General features: G+C 47.9%; 8 protein-coding genes across 8 annotated transcripts; 3 read left to right on the forward strand and 5 right to left on the reverse strand.

Annotated features, from left to right (window-relative positions):
• Positions 1–239: 239 nt before the first annotated feature.
• Positions 240–630, reverse strand: N7537_011046 (uncharacterized protein; the record flags this gene model as incomplete). The annotated part of the gene is made up of 2 exons (XM_056902100.1): positions 240–443; positions 547–630. The coding sequence occupies 2 exons, from the start codon at positions 628–630 to the stop codon at positions 240–242; spliced, it is 288 nt and encodes a 95-aa protein (XP_056747387.1).
• A 3,136-nt stretch (positions 631–3,766) lies between these two features.
• Positions 3,767–4,926, forward strand: N7537_011047 (uncharacterized protein; the record flags this gene model as incomplete). Its single annotated transcript, XM_056902101.1, has 3 exons — positions 3,767–4,003; positions 4,050–4,127; positions 4,186–4,926. 3 exons carry the CDS (start codon positions 3,767–3,769, stop codon positions 4,924–4,926), a joined length of 1,056 nt encoding a protein of 351 aa, XP_056747388.1.
• Positions 4,927–5,774: 848 nt separating this feature from the next.
• On the reverse strand, positions 5,775–7,212 carry N7537_011048 (acyl-CoA-binding domain-containing protein; the record flags this gene model as incomplete). Its single annotated transcript, XM_056902102.1, has 4 exons — positions 5,775–6,780; positions 6,886–6,958; positions 7,017–7,130; positions 7,197–7,212. The coding sequence occupies 4 exons, from the start codon at positions 7,210–7,212 to the stop codon at positions 5,775–5,777; spliced, it is 1,209 nt and encodes a 402-aa protein (XP_056747389.1).
• A 512-nt stretch (positions 7,213–7,724) lies between these two features.
• N7537_011049 (putative GABA permease) lies at positions 7,725–9,302 on the reverse strand (the record flags this gene model as incomplete). Its single annotated transcript, XM_056902103.1, has 1 exon — positions 7,725–9,302. One exon carries the CDS (start codon positions 9,300–9,302, stop codon positions 7,725–7,727), a length of 1,578 nt encoding a protein of 525 aa, XP_056747390.1.
• Positions 9,303–11,144: 1,842 nt separating this feature from the next.
• N7537_011050 (putative jumonji family transcription factor) lies at positions 11,145–15,577 on the reverse strand (the record flags this gene model as incomplete). Its single annotated transcript, XM_056902104.1, has 4 exons — positions 11,145–12,984; positions 13,052–15,013; positions 15,079–15,176; positions 15,299–15,577. The coding sequence occupies 4 exons, from the start codon at positions 15,575–15,577 to the stop codon at positions 11,145–11,147; spliced, it is 4,179 nt and encodes a 1,392-aa protein (XP_056747391.1).
• A 3,520-nt stretch (positions 15,578–19,097) lies between these two features.
• On the forward strand, positions 19,098–20,143 carry N7537_011051 (uncharacterized protein; the record flags this gene model as incomplete). The annotated part of the gene is made up of 3 exons (XM_056902105.1): positions 19,098–19,152; positions 19,222–19,734; positions 19,797–20,143. 3 exons carry the CDS (start codon positions 19,098–19,100, stop codon positions 20,141–20,143), a joined length of 915 nt encoding a protein of 304 aa, XP_056747392.1.
• A 248-nt stretch (positions 20,144–20,391) lies between these two features.
• On the reverse strand, positions 20,392–22,107 carry N7537_011052 (cytochrome P450; the record flags this gene model as incomplete). The annotated part of the gene is made up of 3 exons (XM_056902106.1): positions 20,392–20,612; positions 20,673–21,865; positions 21,929–22,107. 3 exons carry the CDS (start codon positions 22,105–22,107, stop codon positions 20,392–20,394), a joined length of 1,593 nt encoding a protein of 530 aa, XP_056747393.1.
• A 291-nt stretch (positions 22,108–22,398) lies between these two features.
• On the forward strand, positions 22,399–22,751 carry N7537_011053 (uncharacterized protein; the record flags this gene model as incomplete). Its single annotated transcript, XM_056902107.1, has 2 exons — positions 22,399–22,438; positions 22,612–22,751. 2 exons carry the CDS (start codon positions 22,399–22,401, stop codon positions 22,749–22,751), a joined length of 180 nt encoding a protein of 59 aa, XP_056747394.1.
• Positions 22,752–22,935: the final 184 nt, after the last annotated feature.

Genomic DNA, 22,935 nt, shown 5'->3' on the forward strand with positions numbered 1-22,935 from the left:
TAAATGTATACTTTTTTTCAGACTCAATATTCATCAAAGATGACAAGAATCATTTGTTCGGAGGCACATATCCGTCTGTTGGTTACCTTTCACATTTATCGGCCGTTTAGGGCTGTACTGTAAGAGTGGTCGGTGCTTAGGACTGCCTTTCATAATGGAAGCATTTTCGAAACGCTCTAAGTTCGTTTTCATGAAGTGGCACACTTTTTACGGACCACGGATATATATAGTTTCTATGGTCAGATATCCAAGCCGCCAAACTCGCTCTGGAGAAGAACATCCTGGGGTGTCACAAATCCACCAAGACCATTGAACTCGTCATCGGCCGAGCTGGCTATGAGGCTGATAAGGATGATTGATGCTTTCCATTTGAGAGCATCTTTATCTTGAAGTGCGGCGAATGAGGGTGTCGAGTACCATTGCCCTTTTGTAGCGATTGGCCACTAGGATAGGAAATATGCGTTTCATGGCATCAGTCACAGGCTATGATACTCTGTTAATATCTGAAACCAACGTTTTATAGGGAAGGCCCATTTGTTAACATACCGATTCTTTTGAACTTGCAACCGGTGCTGTGAATGAGACAAAGACGGTAGGACCAGAAGTGGCTGCAAGTTGGAAACTAGGCATATCTTCTAGCGTACCCTTTATCACCAAGACATTGGCCGCGTTGTTTATCTCGGTAGGAAGCTTATCTGGGCTTCGCACTTAGAGTGTCAAAGTGTGCCCTCACATAGACCTCTCAATAGCCCACAAAGCCCATCGCCCAACCCAGCCCAACCCACCAAATGGGCTGGGTTTGGGGCCCTATCCTTAGGCCCATCAGTAGGCCGTAGGCCCGGAATGAAGCCCGTAGGGCCCATTCCGGCCCATAATAGGCCCCAAACAATATAAACATGCCAATTTATTGTAGGTATATAATTAATACATTTTTCTCTGGTTTTTGAGGGTATTCAAATTACCGTCGGAGCGATATATGAAGCTATTTAGAAACCTTCTTCTAAGCTTATAAATTAACTCATAGGGCTAGGCGAGTTAATTGATAAGATATAAAATGATAGATATTGGAAGATACAAGGTTGATTTTTATAAAGCTTTAATTTCTACAAGGGGTAACTACTTATTTTTATTAAGGAATTATGTAGTAAGTAGAGGTACCGTTAGTGTTACTACAATTGATACCTAGACATAGACCTAGACCCAATATATATATATATATATCTTTCTATATCCCAAGTGCGAATTCGTGGTGCAATCGGATCTTTTTGGGGTGATTTTGTATGAAATGTTGTGTGAAATCTAGTATCATAATGCTGAAATCAGTATAATATATACTTAATTCCTACTTCCTACTATGGTAATATGATGATACTCAATATATAGGTTGGTATATGCGTAAAATACAGCCATTAATCAGCTACTTTATGTGTGCCAAGACTATATTTGTTCACAGAAATGGACTTTTGATGGGCAATGGTGGGCGCCCATCAATGGGCTGTGGGTTGGTCTGGGCTTTGAAGACTAGGCTCATAGCACACTGCGGGTTGGGCTATGGGCTGGGGTCTTTGGCCCATTTATGGGCTATTGAGACGTCTACCCTCGCATTAGTGCGGTCTTGCAGAATTCCAAGCCCGATGCTCCTTGTATATGATGAGCACAAACAAAACGCGTGGATTGCGAAGGAGGGTTCACCGGTAGCTCTGGTAACCAATATGTGCGTTGTTGTCATCACTCGGAGATTGTATAGTTGCTGAGACCGGAGATTAATGAGTTAGGAATAAAGAGTCCCCTGTGTATTTCCTAAACCGGAAGCTGAAATGTTAAGGATGAGTTAGGGCTAGTGAGGTCCACGGGTACTGTCCCGGATAGTGGACAGCTGCAATGGTTAGAAATCAACCCAAGGTCTTATCAGTCACTCCAAGCCCTTACTTGCCATCCTGTAATTTTCCTTATAGAATTGAATGACCAAGCAGTATGGATCACCTATACCAAGTATCAAGCCCCATACCCTTCGCCATATTCACTTGGTACTCACACCGTGTCACAGTGGGTCATGCCAATTCATACCAATGTAGTATGGTGATGGGTGTCTGGCACGGTTATAGCTAAGATCGCCGACCCCCACTTTCATGTTTGGGATATTTGTGCATACTCCGACATAATATCCCATTTGTTACCGCGTGCTAGCATAGATTTGTAACAGAGTATATTCTATATATGGAGTACTACCCAAGTAGTCCATTGTGTACATTTTAGAGCGACTAATACCGGGTGTAATTGACTATCCTAGAACGAGACAACCTTTCGATATCATTCGGTTGAATTTTGATTCAAAAAGTTGGATTCTCATACCATTGTTTGTCGACCGGTGTATGAATTTACTGATCTTTGGGATTGAAATGTCTGCCGGGTAGACCCTCATATCGCGCCTACGACAAGAATGACGCCGCCAAGATGCTATGTGAACGAATATTAGAATAGAGTAATCACTGGCAAATGTCAGAAAAAAGGTTACCTGGAACTGGAAGCCATGTTGCAGGAGAAAGGGGACAGTAGATGCCAGAAGGAACCCCACTGCTTGCGCGTAATTCTTGGTGACAGTGCTCGTCAATGATACACACCACGCAACGAGAAACCCGCCTATCGCCTGTAGTAGAGCAAAACTCCACACAAGGTGATCATAGCCATGGAAAAAGGATATGGCCCCTGGTTTTGATTTCGAAATAAAGCCAAATATAGCGGAAAGAGAGCTGTACCAAGCGAGCTGAGCATTGCGAGACATAAATGGCTTGGACCTCTGCAACATCATCTCCACTCGCATACTAGCCAAGGTAACACTTGTTCCTGATAATACCATGCAAAGCACCCCGATTGTAGTGTTTGTGGAATATATCTGCTCCTGTAAGGCGGCTTTTGTAGATGGTGATGCGGGGGAGGTTTGAACCATTGTGATTCCTATAATTATGAGAAAAAAGTAAATCCAATGTCCACGGGAAAATCGTTGATCTAGAAAGATCACGCTGAAAATAGACGTAATGATGAACTTGGCTTGCGATAGCATCAAGTAGAGGAGGAGATCGAGGTTCCGAGCCCCTAAACTTTGCAGGTATGTCGCAGTTGTATACATGACTGCCGGTAGAATGGCTTCTCGATGTCCGGTTGTGAGAGTAGTGCGAATCTATTGTGCAGGGTAAGAAAACATCGGAAAGGTGGGTGCCTTTCTGAGCGTAATGAAAAGCACGGAGAAGGTGAGCTTCAGGATGTTGTATCTACTTTCATTCAGTTTCAGAAAGAAGTTTGTTATGCATACCAAAATTGAAGCGGTATTTTGAACACTAACTGCAAGGATGTGAGCTTTTCATCGAGATTTCCAGAAAGTCATATATTCATGTATTCCGTACCAGACATAATGCCAGGATTGAACAATTTTAAGATTGTTGATCGGATCCAATTGAGGAAATGCTTTGCCAATATTCATGAGGAACCACAATCTCAGCCAGAGGCTCAATATTTGAGAATGTCTGGGATGGTATCTGTATAGAATTTGGTTTTTTTTTTTTTGCAAGATCATCTAAGATCGTCTATAATAGGTCAACCTCGGTCCCCCGGAAGAAATCTGAGACATCTCACGTAGCCTTCCAAAATTGGAAAAGTTCATTGTGAAAGCAATATTTGTATTTTTCAAAGGTTATAGGTTATTTCACCTAAGTACTCCGTCCTCACTTTCATCTAGGAGATAGCTTAGATCCATACAGCAAACCCCAAAATGCTAGTATCTGCAAAGCGGACGATTGTTGCGACATCTATTCTAGCATCGTGTGTGCTCCTTTTGGTCACCAGCCAACTAAAACGCGAATATACCGGTTCAGGCTTTTCGAGTTCCTGGAACAATCAAACGTTGGGGGCATGGAATGGCTTTAATGCACCTTGGACAACAGAACAGGAGAGTGCTCGGTTTGCCTATGTGCAATATGCAACCGATACCGACTACCTGTGCAATGCAGTAGGTCGTCTGATATGCGATTCAATCCTATGACTAATAAATATAGATGATCAATTTCGCACGCCTTGATCGTTTCGAAGCAAGTTTCGACCAGGTGCTGATATATCCGAAAGAATGGGACGAGGTTGGCCTCTATCAAATTTCCCGTGTCAAAGCAACTTGAAAGCTAACAGACGGAACAGCCTGGAGGAATCGAGCATATGGCACTTGAAAACATCATCAAACATTATCCGCGTCTCGTACTACGCCCGATCGAAGTTCTCACTACTTCGCAAGGAGATCGAACCTGGCGTAAAAGCCTGACCAAGTTCCAGGCCTTCTCTCTCACTGAGTACACCCGCGTCCTGGTTTTCGATTCTGACTCCATTGTCCTCAACAACATGGACCCTTACTTCCTTTCTCCAAAGGCGCCCGTCGCAGTTCCAAGGGCATATTGGCTAAACGACAAAGGAGCATCAATCAAGGACCAAATGCTTGGGTCCCACGTGATGCTCATCGAGCCTAACATAAATAACTACAAGCGTATTATCGAAGAAGCTACAGCTTCCGGGGACTTTGACATGGAAGTCTTGAACCATCTCTTCAAGGACTCGGCTATGATCTTACCCCATCGACGGATAGCTTTGTTGACAGGGGAATTGCGACAAACGGACCATGACCGCTACTTGTCTGAAGATAAAGATGAAAAGTGGAATGCCATGGCGGAGGTCTCACGGGCATATTTGGTGCACTTTAGTGATTGGCCTCTTCCAAAGCCGTGGGTGCACCACACGGACGCTACTTGGGAAGCTACCCTGCCCGCTTGTCCGGATGGTGACACTGAGCGGGCTGATAGGCCAAGATGCGCGGATAGGGTTATGTGGACTGGGCTTTACGAAGAGTACTACCATGACAAGAAGAGTGTTTGCAGCATATTGACTTAGCTACGTATAATATTTTGGACGCGCATCCTCTCAAATTCGGCCCAAGTTCTAACGTATTTCACAAGCGAGCCGGCGGTGGCCGGCTCGCTTGTGAAATACGTTATATTCCCTTTTTTTACATCCGTAACGTTTCTTATCATAGGACCGGGCCAACCTCTTGATAATGAACTAGTGTTAGTTTCAGGAAATGGTGCACTCTACGTTTGGGCATATCGGGATGTCTCATTCCGGAAGGGTAAGGGGGGTGGAGAGAAATAGGGGTTGCTTCTTTTCTTAGCTATGCCAAGGTATAAGAGTATAGGGAGACGGAAAATACAATTACCGTCTTAATTATTACAATTATCAGATTCCTTACAGGGAAGATCTGCACGTTTTGCTTGGAAGGATCACGACAATCGGACTTTCCCATAGTCGCTGGAGCGGTATATATCAGTAAAGATACTGTTGGCACGGCGATTTCATCTAAGCTTGAAGTCTAAGGCCCTCCACCAAATCATAGCAATACATCATCTAGACTAGTGTCTGCATCTATCAGTAACTCGATATAACCAACCTGCCACCTAAGATACACCATGTATCAGATAGCCCCAAGAAAAGAAATCGACAACAAAAGTAGAAGAGGAACGACCTCTGAAACCTGAAATTGAAACCCATATATACTGGACAAAAGAAAATAAAGATAGACACAAGAAAGTAAAGAACACCAAAACATATGAGCAGGATGTGGGAATAGCCGAGTGCGAACAATGCCAGAAGAAAAAAAAATGCAGCAAGGAGTTAATAGCCGAGAAAAAAAAGAAGAGAAAAGAAACAGACCACAACCACAGCTAGAACACTCTCTTATCCTCTTATGGCAGAATAGGCATATCCACGATCTTCAGAAGCTTAAACTTCCCAAGTCTGGCTTTAACAGCGGCCCAACCAGTCTTAAGCCGCTGCTCGACACGACGATCCCCCCTCAACCGCATCCAAATAAGCAACATACCCAGCATAGCAATATCAAACAAGATCTGCCGCACAGCAACCCAAATCATCCACTTCAGCCACGCAAACAACCCATTCCGACGACGCTGTGCAACAGATCGAGCCTCCATCTGCTCCCGCACAGCAGCGATCTCAGCCGTCATTTTCGTCAAGGCCTGCTCGACACGACGACGCCAGCGACTGTCTTTCGGTGGTTCCTGGGATTGTGAATGTGGCTGGGAATCTCGACGACGTGTGAGTCCATTCCCACTGCTATCTATACTAATTCCAGAAGCAGGATTGCGTCGGTGTTTGGGATGGTGCTGTGAAGAGACGTCGGTATGTGTAAGTGTATGTGTGTTGGAGGTCGAGCTACCATGATCCGGGTCATTGTCGTCGTGGTCGTCTTGATCTTGTTCTTCGTATAAGCTATCACGAGCTTCCTCAAACTCCTCATCATCCTCATCTTCATCTTCATTATGTCGACTTCCATCGTCGTTTTCTATAGATCCCCTCCCCCGTCGGTAATACGACGCCTCCTCCGGTTGGCTCACAGGACTGAGAACCCGTAACCGTGAATCCCGATCCCGTCGACTGGTATCATCCCGTCGATCGGGACGGTCATAGTCCGATTGGGCCGCCAATCGACCCCCAATACTCCCATATGCACTGCGCGATAAGGGCGGGACACCGACGGTATTCAGTGGACTGGAATTGGACGACGAGGAGGCGTTGAATTTAATCTGGTCCCAGACGAACTCGAGCTCTGAGACTAGCTCGCGTGCTTCGGGGGTTTGGGAGGCGTATTCGTGCATTGTGTCGATTAGGGTTGAGATGTATCGGCGTTTGGCTTCGGTGCGCGACATATCGCGCTGCGCGTACCATGCATCCCTAGAAGACAAGGCATGGTTAGTTTGTGGTTGGATATAGAGAAAGAGCGATGTTCGAGCAAGATCCACATCGAGAGCTTCCTTTCCCCGCGCGTTTCGGACATACCATTTCTCGCACTCCGCGTGCACCTCTGACGTATTCCCAATCGGTCGATCCATTACACCTTCCACGTCCCCCTCTGATGGAACATTAGCTCCGACGGTTTCTTTGTGTTTCCGGTAATGCGGATAACTCACCCATACTCTGCTTATACAAGCCATATAGAGCCAACCGCTCGGCAGCGGGAGGTCGCGCAGTGCCGGTCCGGGGAATCCTCTTAACGGTATTGAGCGCATGAACAAAGACTCGATCTGGAACGGGGAGGTGTCAGTGAAATCCAAATGCACGAGGGCGCAATCTGCAATCTGCACACGCACCTACAGAGTCCGACATGACGCGATAAGCGGTCCGGTTTGCCTTGTCTTCATGGGAGCGGGGTTGGGCATCGGCTTGCGCGGGTCCTCATGGGGAGGGTAGAAGGCCGGGAATAGGAAATTGAAGATATAGTGAGTGTTTCTTTTGGAGAGATGTTGAAAGGGGGGAGTGTTTTTTTGGAATTGGGGAAGGATTGTTGTTCCGATAAGGAGAGTTGAGATTCCCGAGGTCCCCTGTGGTCTGACTGTGATTTTCCCCGGAATGTTGTCTTCTCTTCTTTTTTTTCCCCAGATTGGAAAGATTCACTCCAATCAAAATGTCGGAAATGAGGAACTCCTTTAGATTATCTGGAGATGGGCGTGTGCTGTTGGACCGCGGCTCTCGGCGATCGTCACTTGTGATTGTCGCCGAAATTACGTTCTACCTAACATTTGAAGATTGGAAGTTGGAGTGTTGTCTTTTGTATTTTTTTATTTTACATTTAAAAAAAAAGACCTGTAGCTATACAATATAAAGAAGAAAAAAACACCCTACTCGCTCGGCAACTTCTTCATCGTCTCCAACGGTTTCTCCGCATCGACTGGCGTACCCGTCATAAGCTCCGTGGCTGCGCGCGCCTCGTCGCCACTGACAGGAGGTCCAGTAAAGTGCTTACGGGCGTAAATAAAGTACCAAAAGATACTGATACCGCCGAATCCAGCGAAAACAACACTGGCGTAGTTCATAGACTCCGCAGTAACAGGCAAGGTAACAGGCATACAGAAGAGGGCGACAGCCAAAACAATCCACGCAATAGTAACGCAGTTAATAGCGAATCCAAAGCGACCAAGGGAGAATGAGGAACCTTTCACATCGCGACGGCCCCGGATCAAAGAAATCAAAATCGGAAGACCGTACGAGGTTGACAGACAGATAGTAGCCACGCCGGTGAAGGAGTTGAATGCAGCGGTAGAACCGAAATAGATAAGTCCAAGCAAGCCATCCACGACCGCCGAGAGCACGACAGCCCACACAGGGACATCCAATTTGGTGTTCACCCGTCGCCAGAGCTTGAAGCCCGGAATGGCACCGTCCCGTGCGAATGCATATGTGCAGCGACTGGCAGCTGTGAGGGAACCAATGCCGGCGAACAGCATGATTCCCAAAATCAGGAAGAGCAGGCCGAAGCCACCGCCCGCGGAACCCGTCACCGTCTTGAAGAGTAGGCCGATCGGCTGGCCGCTGGCGACCTCGCGCAGCATCTGCACGTTGGGCATCACGAATAAAATCGGGATCAGGTAGAACAGGCCAGTGATGCCGGCCGCCACCACGGATAACACGATTGCCTTGGGCACCTCGCGGTGCGGGTTCTGCACCTCTTCGCACATAGCAGCGACCATTCCATAGCCTGTCAGGGTGTATGCTGCCTGCAGCAAACCGACGAAGAAAGCCCATCCATCGGGCCAGCCGCTGGTGGAGGCATCATAATGAGCGAAGACGAATTCCGCGTCTCGACGGTCATCGGCCATTGTCAAAAGCGTGACGAGGATGATGATGACGCTAGCTGCAGTCCAGAAAATGCAGACTTTGTTAATGAGATCGAGATAGCGTGAGCAGAAGATATTGACTAGGGCGCAGAAGAGCATGACGGCCCAGAACATCAATACGGTCTGCCACGCGTTGGCGACGAAGGACTCATCGAAGATGGAGATGGCGCTGAGGATTAGCTGGCCGCCGGAGAAGATGATGCTCAGTGTGACGGTCCAATTGCCGACGAGGGTTAGCCAACCGTCGATGAAGGACATCAATGGTGCCCAGCGGCGCGTTGAGAGCATCGCGCTCCAGTAGTACACGCCTCCTGCTGTGGGGTATACGGCGCAGATCTCGGCGAGAGAGGCGGCGATGGCGATTGAGATTAGGGAGACGAAGACCCAACCCCAGATTATGGTGACGGATAGACCGTCGGCGAGGGTAATGTAGAGAGTTGTGCTCAGTCCGAAAGGGGCTGCCATAATGGCAAAGGATAAGCCGAGGATGCTCAGCATGCTCAGGTTTCGTGGTAATTCACTCTTGTAGCCCATACGGGCCAATGCCTCGTCGGCGGAGGCATCAACAGATAAGCTTCGCATGTTGAATGTGTTGGAAAGTGAACATTCCACCAAGGTTAGAAGATGATATTATATCTGAAGAGACAAGTTTTAAGTAAGAGAACCCCGCATGGAAAACATGGCGCGGTCCGGGACCGCGCACTTAAGTTTAAAGATTGAGGCGAAAAGATATCTTGAACGAATGAAAGGGAAGGGAGTTTTCTGGCTTATCATCTTGTATCTTTGGGCTAACGGGCTTTTTTTTTTTTAGAAAAAAATTGCCGATGTCTCATGACCTAATAGTATATACAGATAAGACACGGCATTTTCCATTGACCCCACTTAATTCCCCTATTTCGTCTCTTTCAACTTCCATGAACGGGATCATTATGAGATCAAAGAGATATGAAGATACCGTAGCATTCAGTCCATGTCACGTGAGAATACCCCTGTATTCCTACATTAGATCCGTTTTAAGGATAACATATGCTCTAATGAAGCACTAGATTCAACATGCTGAACCGAATATATGAGTACCTCACTAATTACATGCACCTACATTGAACAATCTTGATCTCATTAACACTATCTTACTCCTAGACTCTACAGCCAGGCGTGACACATACACCACACAACAATACCATTAAGGCGGAGATTGCAGTCAGAACACGTTTGACATCATAAGAGGATCTGCAGCGGGGTTCCGTGCTAAAATATATTATACACTATACTCGTGAGCGCGGCAAGATTAAGAATCATGAACTCCGGAAAGAGAACACATCTACGAGATAGCCAGTAATACCACCTACATATGTAGGTAGACACACAGCTCGGTATGGATTAACTATTCCTTACAAAATACTCCGTATACAACCCCCCAATGAAGGATGGGAAGGCGTGTATAATGTGGGGGCTGGGATGAGGATACGGGTTTGTGGGGTAGGTTAGGTTTCAAAGGGTGGACACACTTGGGATTGAACGGATTTGGCTGCCTGAAGAGAGAAGTGGCGGGCCAAGCCCAGGAGAAGAGGCCTACTCAGACTACTTCAAAATTACGCAAGTACAAGTCTACACTCGAAAATTGGATATTTGAATGATTCATTGCACACATACATCAAGGTCACGCGAGGTGACGGCTGCCACATCAGGAACATGCTGCAAAGACTCCCATGGGTGATTCAGGGAAGACTGAGCAATGGATGAGCGCCAGGATGGATATATCAACACAAGGGAAGGGGGGAATCAGACCAAAGATGAAATCCAGATCCACACCCTTCCTTCGGGAATTTGTATGGCAGGGGGTAAAGGGGGGTATCAAGGGGGGAGGGTAAAGCACAAATGTCATCCAGTGATCTCGCTGGGGTGAAGAAAAGAAATTTTTTTCTTGTTTGATGAGATATCTAATAGAACAAAGAGGGAGATCAGTGGGGGGAAGAGAGTATGGGCGAAAGTAGGCTCTGAGTGTTGAAAAGGCGAGAGAGATAAATATGGTGACGGGAAAAGGCTGTCAGGATTTTTCGGCCGCAAAGGAACCGTGCATGTTGAACTCCGTCTATGTGACCACTCTAGTAGTCAAAGTAGGCCAGTTGGACCGCCTTTTCCGAGATGTCGCGCCTTGGAAAGGAAAATAATGATCGAAAAGAAAGGAAAATGCGCTGAGTCGTGACCAGCCAGCTAGTGCCAACTCCAAATCGTAAAAGAAACATGACCGTGGTAACGGAACGATCGTCAATCGAGGTCGGATGAAAAAACAAGAAAAACGCCCATTCATGCAGTGTCGTCAGTCCGGTGAAGTCGTTACATGAGATGCAAGTACAGTCGCAGAGGCAAACGCGAGTTTAAAAAGGTCAGAAAGGTGACGAGGCTAGTGACGGGGCCAACATCTTATGGACTTAGTCCGAGGTCATCATTCAAGTCCGGGCCAAAGCCTGCCATATCGACAGAGTGCAAGGATCCAGGCCCCTTGCCCAAGGAGATGTCGGAGGATGCATAGTCATGTTTAAGTCGTTCGTGCGGTCCGAAGATATGTGGTCCGAAGAACGGTCGGTTCTCGTCATTTGGAGTGTTGCCATCCCCGCCGACCCATGGCCCATTCTGCCAGAATCGGGTGTTCAATTGCTGATCTCCGAACAAATCGTGGTGGTCTGGATGAGGGTCTGGACCATGGATGGGGAACTCATTTGGCGACTGGAATCGTAGATGCGACCGACCGAAACTGGAGCATGGTGAATCTGCGTGGAGCGGCATATCGAGACCCGAGAGAAGGGGAGGGTCCTCCACCGGGGTTATGTCAATGGTCGGATTTTCCGTTTGTTGGGCCAAAGCCGCCGACAGCCGGAGATTAGATGATGAACTTTGCCGGCTGTGACTAGCCGACCGCTCGATTGCACGCTGCACGAAGCTACCACAGGCCTTCAAGATCTTCTCCTGATGCTCCGGTGGCAGGTTGTTGAAATAATCGTTCGCCAGTGATGGTTTGGGCGGGTCGTCTGCCGCAGGAACCAATCCGTAGGTAGCCTTGGCATATTCGGACAGACCCGACGGCATGTTGTAGGGAGACTGATAGACATTGGGTGCCAGCGACCGCTGCTGATCAAGATAGGCATATTTTCCAGGCATCTTAGCAGCAGCCACGCTACCCCGATCGACAGTCTCCTGCTTGAGACCCTCCGACTCCTTCTTCTGAATCACATCGAGTCGCTCGCGGTGGCTGACCAGGGAGAACCGCAGCATCTGAAGAAGCCGAGTGACCTCCTCCGATCGCATGTTTAGAGTCTGAGGCGGCAGCAGAGTCCCATCCGCAGCCCGTGGCTGAACCCGTTGCTGGGCCATGGCCAGTTCCAGCTTCTCGAGGCCATTGGCCGGTGGTATTGAGCCCATAGGACCCAACAGAGTCTCGACCACCAATTCGGGGCTGACGATAGTGTATCCGGCAAAAACATTGGCATGGTCGGTAATCTGTGCTAGGCGGCGACGAGCAATAAGTTCTCTGACATTGGCAAAAGTGTTGGTGGGTGGGAGGTGATGCTGCTGCTGAGCGTGCGACTTGACGACCGAAGGATAGGGGGCATGACGGGCAGACTGGTTGGGTAGAGTTCGAAAGGCCGACGGCATCGCAGGAGCACCAGCAGCAGCACCGGCAACAGGGATAAAAGGAGGGGGAGGGGCGAGGTTCTGCAAGGCAGAAGAGGGCGGTCGGGATTGTAGGTGAGGGGTGTTGACATTCGAAGAGTAAATATTTTGCTGGTTTGGGTTCAAGTTTCGCTGGTAAAGAGGGGCAGGGGCGGTGGCAGCATAATGAAAGTGGTGGGGTGAGATCTTCGATGCACGAGCGCTGACATCCATGCCAAGCGACTTGACGCTGTCGAGGAAATTGGCCCGAGGGTTGTGGATGGACACGCTAGGGTTGTGTGTATACTGTGCCCTACTTTCGGTGGAATGCATGCCCAAATAATACCACATCTGCTCACCCTGAAGGTTGACCGTAGGAAGTGGGGCAAATTGGTTCCTAGTTCCGTCCACCGTCTCGAATTCGGCCCACTGATAGGGAGATCGTGAATCACCAAATGCACTGCCTGCCGCCGGTACCGCTGATTCTAACTCTTTTCGTTGTTCGGGTTTTCGTGCTAGGTGGGCTGGGAGGGGTTGAATTCCCAGTGCGAGAGGTGTGAAATTGCTCTTGCGAACAACGAGCATCCAACGATAGGGCATTTCAATCACATCTCTGTAGATTTATTAGCGTGTGAAGGGAAAAAAAAAAAAAAAAAAAAAGCAAAAAAAAAGCCACTAACCCTCTTGGGAGTACCTTGAGCAAAAGACTTCGCTCAGAGGGTCGATTTTCAAGAACAATGGCGCCATTAATCTCTTTGTCGGCTTGGAATTGGATCAAATTTCCTTGCACTAGACGACGAGCCGATTCGATTACCCGACGATCCACATCGGACGATTCGCCTAGGACTCCATTCGGCCGCTTCTGACGATGGAATTTGCATTTCAGGTCCACACTCGGAATGGAGTATTGAGTACCATCATCGGCAATCACAGCGATCGCACCGTGCTCAACTTGAACACCTGCCAAAAGGGCACAGGTTGCATGATAAGCGCGCGTGCATTTGCCAAAGTTACACTGGAAGCAGGCACCACGGACTTCGCGGCAAAATAGACATTTAAGGCCCAGGCGAGCTTTGGGGATCTTGTCAATGTCACACACAACTTCTGTCCCAGATGCGTCACGGAGAATTGTGGTCTCTTCAATGAACGCCGCACACCGTCTATGCGCATGCCCTTTACCATCTTCGGTCGGAAGAAGATCCTCATAGTCCAGATTGTTAGGGCATAGCAAACACGGGAGCTTCCGTGGTCCTTCAGGGTGGAGTTTGGGTCGTTTCGTGCTCGGCCCGTCACCCGGATTCTTCCGCTTTCGTCCACGGGTGGATGTCTTCTCAGGCACACTACGTGGCGGTGTAAGAAGATCTGAAGCACCTTCGAATCCGTCGAATTCGCTTTCGAATTCACCATAGTACTCAGGTGTGCTCTCGCCGCGTAGCTTGCGCTCGATCTCGTCAACATCAATCCAGACACTGTCTGCTTCGCAGTGGCACTTCTTAGCGATGCGAGCATAATCTAACCATTGCTCGGTCGCGAAGTTGACTGACTCGGCGCAATTGTACCCGATGTTATATCCAGAGTGGTACCCGTAAGGGAATGTGATGACAAACTCTCCCTCATAATGAACCAATCGGTTGACGGTGATCCCGTATTGCGACTTGAGAAGGCTAGGCGAGACGAGATAGGTTTTGTGGCGAAGGAATTGATCGCAGTTCTTCGCATCACTAGACCAGATACTGCGCATGGCCTGTTCGAAGCGAGGTGCATCTTCTTGGGAGATGCTGTACCACTGCTTGGGGGCACCGAAGTGGATGTAGTTGATGCTGTACAAATCTACATCCTCAAGATGCCAAGCAAAGGTAGCTTTCCACATGCCCATGTAGAGATATGCAGTGTTGACTCCAGGAACTTTCTGTCCGAGGACGTCGAGCAGATTCGGCAATTTGGCGACATTCCAGGTTTCTGTAGAATCCTCGAAGAGTGAACCGGGCATGTCAGCTCCGTACATCGGATTGTTGTACATGAGCGATTTCCAGTAATTGGTCTCAAGCTCCTCACATCTTTCTGCGGTATATTCTTCGTGATCATGGATTCGGTAATCAAATCCCGTGTATGCCTCCTCATCAATCTGATCTATGGAATCGCCGCGGTTGTTCTTTCGACGTGAAGTCACGGACTTGGGCTGTCGCCCCTTTGGTTTTGTGGTAGGTAAAGATTCGCCTTCACTTAAATCCTCAGTCTTGGGCTGCACGGGGTTGGTCTCGGGTGATACAGGGGTCGGGGGACCCTCCAATTTAGTCTTTTCGGCGTCTGCAGGGGGCTCCTCTTTGATCTTGACCTGATTTGCCCGCTTAGGGGGACGGCCAGGCCGGCGCTTCTGACCCTCGGGGCGGGCAGATGGGGGCCGCGGTGTCGGGGCCGCACGGTTCACCCGTTCTTGGTTTCGGCGTCTCTCTCCTCGGCGAGCAGGGGGTTGGTGGCTGCTTTCTTCACACAGACCCTTCCACTGAGGAAGGTTGTACGAGCGTTGACGTTCGATGTTGGCTTGGGTGTATGTACCGTGGGATCCGTGGAACTCTTGCATGATGGGGTTCTTCACTCGAATTTTCTTGACTGCCTCGTCCAGTAGTGGAAGAGACTCGGACCTTTTAAAAAAAGAATAACATCATGAGCACATCCATCCACATTTGTTGGAATTTGATCGACTCACCATTCCTTCGGAGGTACAACCTTCACGATGCCTGCCTGCATTCCATATTTATTGATTTTGTTGATGAAGCCCTGGAAGTCTCGGAATTGGTCCATCGTCTAAAACAATACTACAGTCAGCCTAGCTCTAAATGGTGTAGGCTATACTCCAGTCCGACGCAACAGGCGAAATCTCCAACTCAGGGTCATCGAGCAGATGGGGGAATACGCATTGTACTTACCGGCTTGAAAACAGGAACCTTGCCGCCGCCATAGTAATGATCAGGTTCGATTTCTTCGATTTTCTCTACCTTCTCCTCCACTTCCTCCTGCTTGATCTTGGTGGTACCGGGTGCCGGGGCAGATTGGTGGTCAAGCTCGAGGTCAGACAACTCGGATGGCACACCTTCGGGCGCTTCCTTCTTGCCGTTGGCACTTTGAGGCGGAGTGATGGAGACGGATTCGAGGACGGATTCGCCTCCAAGCGTGTCGCGCTGGGACTGGTCGAGTGCTGTCGCCATCATCGAGGGCGGTAGAGGGAGGTTGGGGAAAGGATTGAGCGGATTGCAGTTGCCGTCGTCGGATAGTGCGACCGCTGATCGACGGCGAGAAGGGAGTGTTTCCCAGCGGTCGGGGAAATTGGGAACAAAGCTGCGACCGAGCAGAAGGGAGTGCGATAATGTTGAGGTAGAGGGCACCAGTATTGGTGTGTGAGGGTTGTTGGTACACTTTAAGGAGTGTACAATGACCGGTAGTTGAAACGATTGCGATAAGCACTTCTCGGATGATTGTTTTTGCCTGAACTGAACTGAACGGAAAACGGAAATGAAACTTAGTCAAGTTGCCAAGAAAAACAAGAATTTGTGAGGCAAAAGATGACAGGGACAGCAAGATGTAGGTGCAGTCAAAGGAAACCCTTAGAGCAAATGATCATTTCCATAAACTGCAAAAGCAGCGGTAGGTTCTCTATGGAAAAAGTAGAGGGAGGAATACCAGTAATAGACCAATCATGCAGGTGCCGACGACGCTCGAAGGTGGAGTGCACGATGGGCTGATACTAAAAGGAGAGGCAGGGGCAGGTGGGCACAGGGTGAGGAATGATGGGCTTGAAATTGGACAAATCAGAGCACTTAGATGGGAAGGGTGGGAATCATCCGATCAGAGAGCAAAGTGGGCTTTCGGGCGACTTTGGCCTGGGCGTCTAGGAGCCGCGAAATGATTTGTACCGTATCCGGTCTCGGGTAAAAGGATTTCTAGGCCTCAGGGGGAATACGTACAAGTAGATCGCAAACAAATTCAAGCTCACCAAATCACTGAAATGGCAGTCAAAGCCTGCAGATTGAAAGGAAAGGAAATGAAAAGAAGTAAGGTGATATCACGATAGTCGAGATAGAGCTTGGTCAAAGCACCTTGAAGCTTTGGCTGGGTCACATGACGAATATGTAATTGAAGATTATGTGATTGCCATATCACTTCCAAGTTTACCTGTTACTTTACCGTAATTTACTCCCTTCCGCACTCTTCCACACAAAGATGGGATTGGTATTGTCACATGCCATACAATGCTCAGGCAATCTCGGATACCATCGGAGCCGAGTGTTTTCTTCCTTGATGAGACCAGTGATCAACATTCATACATCTAGTTAACTACTCGTGTGTTTTCAATTAAATCCAGGGTTTGTATCCTAGTAATTTGTTAATGAGCTTAACTTTTTTTTAAAAAAAAGAATTTCCTTTATGGGTTCGATTTCGACGGTTAAGTTATATATTAGGTTTAACCAGACTACTATGTAACTATGTATATATCTAGCTGCTCACTAGTCATTATACATTGTGTGACTTCAGTTATAAAGATAGATATAGCCCCTCGACTTTGTATATACGATTGGTTCATCCCTATACTACCAAAACTATAGCACTTATCCTCAGTTTTTTTTTCCGTCCTAACTTTTAAGGTTTGATTTTAATTCTGCAGTGATAAAAATAAGATGCTTACTGAGGTAGTAAGTGGGCATTAGAGCCGATTACGTATCAGGTGCACCTATATGTAGTATAATTTTGGGATTTGACAGCTTTCCGATACGTCAAAGGTTTTCTTGAGCCGAGTACGTATTGGAAGGGTGAATATGTAAGCTTCACAACGCACCTATGTAGGTATGTATGCTGCTAACTACGGCATTAATATATGTCTTTAAACAACGTGCTTTCTAGGTACCGTTGTGCAACTCATTCGTTAGAGATCAGCCGAGGAGCGAAAGTTCTATCCGCCTTTGGCAGTAGGGTTCGTCGTCGGAGACTCATGGCTTTTGTTTTAAGATGAGAAAGAAGGGCCTTCAGCCCCAGCCTAATCCCCAAGGCATTTGTTTAACTAGGTGCTCACTAGTGCAAGGCATACAAATGACTTGCTTTTTCCTAGAAATGAAGGCTTTACCTCTGCTTTGCTTCTTCCTACATCGACAATTTCTCGTACCTAGCATTTATAACTTAAGACTCATATAATACCCTCACTATCTTCTTCTCTATCCCAACGCTATCAATTCTATCATTCTTAGTAACGAGAAGGAACCTAACGATGTTTACTATGCCGTCACGCCTTGTCAAAACCTCACTAAGACCGCTAGATATAAGAATATTAGACTATACCTCTATCTAGTATAATGTTGACTGATCTGCCTAGTTTACCCCGTGCCCGATATAACACGCGGGTTTCAAACCTATTTTACTTACCGAGAATATCTATATATCTATCCGGTATCAGAAAGTGAATCTTACAGGGATAAATCTTACAATGACGAGGCTGCTGATAACAAGACTACCGACAATAAACCCGTGGACGACGAACGTGCTGACCGTGAATCTCCTAGGAATCCCTTGAAGGAATACATACATACCGCAGTCCAGGAGACATAGGAAGTCCAAAATGATCGAATGACTTCACTCTTAGCTGATACGAAGTTCTCCTCTTAGATTTTTATGTATCCTAAGCAGCATGAATGCGTCTATCTTTCCAACATACCCCTAGGCAGGGTGGTTCAACATATGGTGACAAAGATTCTCGAGACAGACTCACAAAAAAAAAAAAAAAAAAAAAGAACGCGCTATCAAGACTTTGTCAACAACTATGAGAACATCGAAGGTCTTTTGCTAGGTACTCTAATCAGAGACACTCTAGCAATTTTTCAGGGTCAATTAATTGGCCCGAACGAGCTGATCGAGATAGGTGGCAATCCAGAGAAAGGCCCTAACGTAGGACTCTATCTTCATATCCTTCTTATACTAGGTCTTATATATCTCTGTACTGGGCAAGCAGATATCCTTTCCGAGCGAATAGGATATCATAACGACCCATCATTTCGAAGAAGGTACCCTTCGCATCATTGCAATATATAGGAATGGCTCGAAGAAATTAAAGGACTCACCTCTGTTTTTGTAAAGGTTGTGGCACGAGAAGTCAAGATCTTCAAAGAGTCGATCACGTCATTGAAAAGGATATCGTGAAATAGTGGAATGAAGGGAAATTGGCCATATAGAGATAAAAAGGATACTCATCTAGCAAGATCATAGTAACAACTCATGGAGGAGACCGAAATAAAAAACGGATTTGACGTTGACCTAAGCGATTTCTAACTGTGCAGAGCCGTATCAAAAGCGCACTAACCTCACCTAATACTAAAAAGTCAGGCACCCGGCCCTTGGTCACTATGGCCCTTCGCAGAGGACGAGCGATACATAGTTTAGCTGCTAGGAAAAATAGGAATTATGGGCCTAAAGTACCAAATCAAGGTACCTCATTAACTTATTAATTCCCGTATCGTAAAGCACCGAACGATTTTGCGGAACAAAAGCCAAATCAATGGCCGAATTTCATACTTCAAAAATTCCCGAATGGCAGACCTGAAACCTCCGATAGCACAATTGCCGACACTCCGCGGTCAAAAAAATAAGATAAAAAGTGATTCCCATTAATAATGTTGTAAAAAGACAATTCACAGATACAAAGCTAGGAGATAGTAAAGTACATCATATCATTGCAACTACAATATGAACCCCGTCAACACCAAACCCTACCAGCTCCCAGCTGATGCCACCTGGTTTGGTAAGCGGACAAGATACTATCCTCAGGTAGATTCGAGCTAGAAATCTGACTTTACTGTTTTTGATATAGTTACCGGGTGTTCAACTGGTATTGGCCGTGCTCTGGCGACTCATGTCGCCTCCGTGCCAGGTCAGCGTCTGATCGCAACTGCTAGGGATATAGCTAGTCTTTCGTACCTCGACGACAATAACCCGGCTATCCTAAAGCTTGCCCTGGATGTTACGCAACCATCGGCCGTCGATGCAGCCTTCAAGGCGACCGCCGCGCATTTTGGAGACAGTTACTACATTGATGTCGTGGTGAACAATGCAGGCTATTCGCTTTCGGGCGATACTGAATCCGTCACTGAGTATGAGATGCACGACGAATTTGAGGTTAACTTCTTTGGTACCGTCCGTGTTGCCCTGAAAGCCATCGAGGTGATGCGTCAATCTGAGTCTCGCCGCGGCGGCCTGATATTCAACATTTCGTCGTTGGCGGGCATTTGCACATTCCCTGGTCATGCATTCTACCACGCGAGCAAGCATGCTGTCGAAGGATGGAGTGAGTCTGTTGCTCGAGAGATGCATCCGGACTGGAATAGTAAGTCACATTTCACCTTCTATAAACCTGAGCGACGACTGATATGTATTCGATCTTCCTAGTTCACGTTTGCATCGTCGAACCCAGCGCCGTCAACACGAATTTCGAAACCTCCAGCAAGAAGAAAACTAAGCCCCATCCGGCATATGCAGGCGATGATATGCCCGCTAGACAGCTTGAGATGTTCGTGAAGCAGGGGATCGCGTCCGGTGTCGGCTTTGAGCCCAGTGCAGTTGCCAATGCCCTATACAATGTGGCCAGTCGGAATGAAAAAGTTCCACTGCGTTTGCCTCTCAGCGTCACAGCTATCAAGCTCATTACGATGAAGTTGCAGGGACAGCTTCAGGAACTTGAGACCCACGGCGCACTGAGCGCTCTCGACGCTGATAAGGCACAGTTCGACCTTTGAGCATCGTTGTAAACCTTATTGAGCTTCATGTATGTAGAGCAAGGTAGCTCCTTAACAGTGATAGTATCTCTTTCTCCCATACTATGCAGTCCTATTTGATATGTGGGCACCACTAGGCATAGATCGCTGCTGATGTAACAAGAATCCAGAATCCATGCGCCAACAACAGACTCGAAATTTGTTACGCAGAGGCCGACTAAAGCTATATGTCCAGAAACTATTTCATGTATGCCGTTTTACTTTGTTCTCTACCACACCCTCTTCCATCGGATCTTCATGTCCCGGTCTGGTGGGATTCCGACGGCTCCGATGTGCGACTGATCATTTTGAGGCGGCCGGTCGGACTTGGATCCGTCGGGATGCACCCAGTCAATCATCTCTATCTCAAATCTGGTTACCAGCGCGGCAATAGTCATTAGGATTTCTTGCTTAGCAAATACCCTCCCGGGGCAGATTGATGGCCCTCCACCTAGTGTAGAAAACTTGTCAACAGCACAGCAATAACATAAGACGCGCAGTAGATACGTACCGAAAGGGAAAAAAGAAGACGTTTTACCAGCCATCGTGAATTCGGCCTTACCACCATCATGCTTTAAATGGCGACCAGCCCAGAACTGCGCTGCAGGATACTCAGACGTGCCCCAGACAGCTTCGTTGTACTGTCCAATCTGACTCGGCGCTTGAATGAGAGACCCAGGGGTCAGAAGATGACCATCAAGGTTGATAGGCTGGGTGACCTCGCGAGTAACGTTGATCGATATATGCAGACGGAGAGTTTCAATGTAGACTGATTGTAACAACGGCTTCGAGAGCAAGCTCTGGGGGTCGAATGTTCGCTTTCCAGTAACTAGGTCTACCGAGCTTGCGGCCAGGCATTCTTCTCGTACTGCCCGATATAGTTCCGGATCTGCGATCAACTCCATCATCGCCCACAGCGACATAGGTACCGAGTTGGCATTTGTGCCGAATACAAATGTTGCCACCATGCCCGCTGTAGTCTCGGGCGATAGATGATTCTTCGACCAAGCAATTAACTCACGAGCCATCCTAGACCCATAAAGGGGTTCCCACTCGGCATCGACATCGGGGCCATCCCAGTCGAATTCTCTATCGCCTGCATCAAGGTACCTCCGACACATCCCGTGGAACTCACTGCGGATCTTCCATGGCTTGGGACTCATCCATCGGGGTAACCCCCACATGAGCCGCGGTGCGAGACGAGCGAATTCCCACATGGCCGGCCAGAAGTCTGGGTTCAGCTCGACAATCCGAGACCCCATCAGGGCAACCAACGCAGCTTCAGCCATTTCCCTGTGAAAGAACTCGGAGAGACTAACCTCCCTCCACTCCCCTAAAGGCTGATTGGTAAGACGCTGGTTGAAGAGTTCCATATATTTGTCGCTTAGTGCATTGGCATGGTCCGTTCGCTGAAGGTATTCAGAGTAGACATGGTGCTGCCCATGCCATAGCCGTGCTTGCCCAGGCTTGACTTCGTGTCCTGTGATTTGGTTCTTGCTTCGACCGGACTTATCCGCTGCAAAGCTGGCCAGCTCCTCGGTCTTCGCACCCCAGACGTTGGCCATGACGTCGATGAAGAAGACATCTGGACTGATACTGTGCGAGGGTCTGTTTATGGCTTGGATGTTCTTCTCCCCGGAGACCATGTATATCTTCTTTGGGCCCAATCGGAATTTGACGATTCTGCTCTTGAGCTGGGCTGAACTATGGAAATCACTCCGTTAGTTGTGGACTAGGTAGACTGACTATATAGGATGGGTGGCTCACCTGACTCTCTGTAGGAAGCCATGCATGTCAGTCATGTACTGATAGGTGTTGGAAATCATGGATCCTCCCAGCGAGGGGGGTTCGCTGGCATTGTGCTTTCCACCCCACCATGTGGCAATGGTGGCCACAGTGAGGAATAGCACAGCCCCAAGAAACAGTCGAGTAGGGTCGGTGTCCATTGTTTTGAATACTGGGTCTTAATTTTGCTAATAGGGTTAAGTTTGTTCGTACTGAATCCTTATTAATGCTGTCTACAATGTGCCGATCGTTCGGGAGTAATCCTGATAATGGCCGATTCCAGTCAGCCGACTCACCTTTTTCCTCCGACGTGCCGACTGACTGAAGGATCAGAGTTCCAGTGTGTTTTGATTAGAATCTAGTTGTAAGTTATTTGATCTATTGCATTACTGTAATAGATCAAATCAATAAATGCGCTCTACCAAGCAAATGCCACCACAAACAAAGCCAGTATGAAGACCCTAAACTCCGACATCAGCCCCTGTTCTCAAAGTAAGGTCCGAGCACAAAGCGATTATTAAGGTGCTGGCTGAACCTAAATGACCACAAGATAGTCGCTCACTTCAACACCCCCAGAGCAGCGCAACATCATCTTTTTTCTGGGTACGCACGAGTTCTCTGCAGCCCGGAAAACCAGGACAATAGATCCTTCCAGCATTTCTTAGTAGTCAATGGTCGTCTCCTCGGGTTCGTCGATTATAATGCGCTGACTCTCGAGGGTCTTCTCCAGCCCCAGAAGTCCGCGGTGGCTTACGGCGGCGGGACCACTCCGGGCACGTTCGCCCGTAAGCCTTTGGAACTGTAGGTTAGACATATCCTATTTGCAATGGATGCTGATGCAAAGATAGAATGGGCAGACGCCACAGTGTCTTACCCAACCAAAGACTGAATGCTAATCCCGTTTCGCCTTCAGTCTTACTCTCTGACCCTAGTTATGGAAGCCGAAGCCTCGATTTTACAGCCATTTAGTGTCGACAAACCATTTAACT

The sequence above is a fragment of the Penicillium hordei genome, assembly GCF_028827395.1.
Source record: "Penicillium hordei strain IBT 12815 chromosome Unknown utg000006l_segment0_segment0, whole genome shotgun sequence".
In the NCBI taxonomy this organism is placed as follows: Eukaryota; Fungi; Ascomycota; class Eurotiomycetes; order Eurotiales; family Aspergillaceae; genus Penicillium; species Penicillium hordei.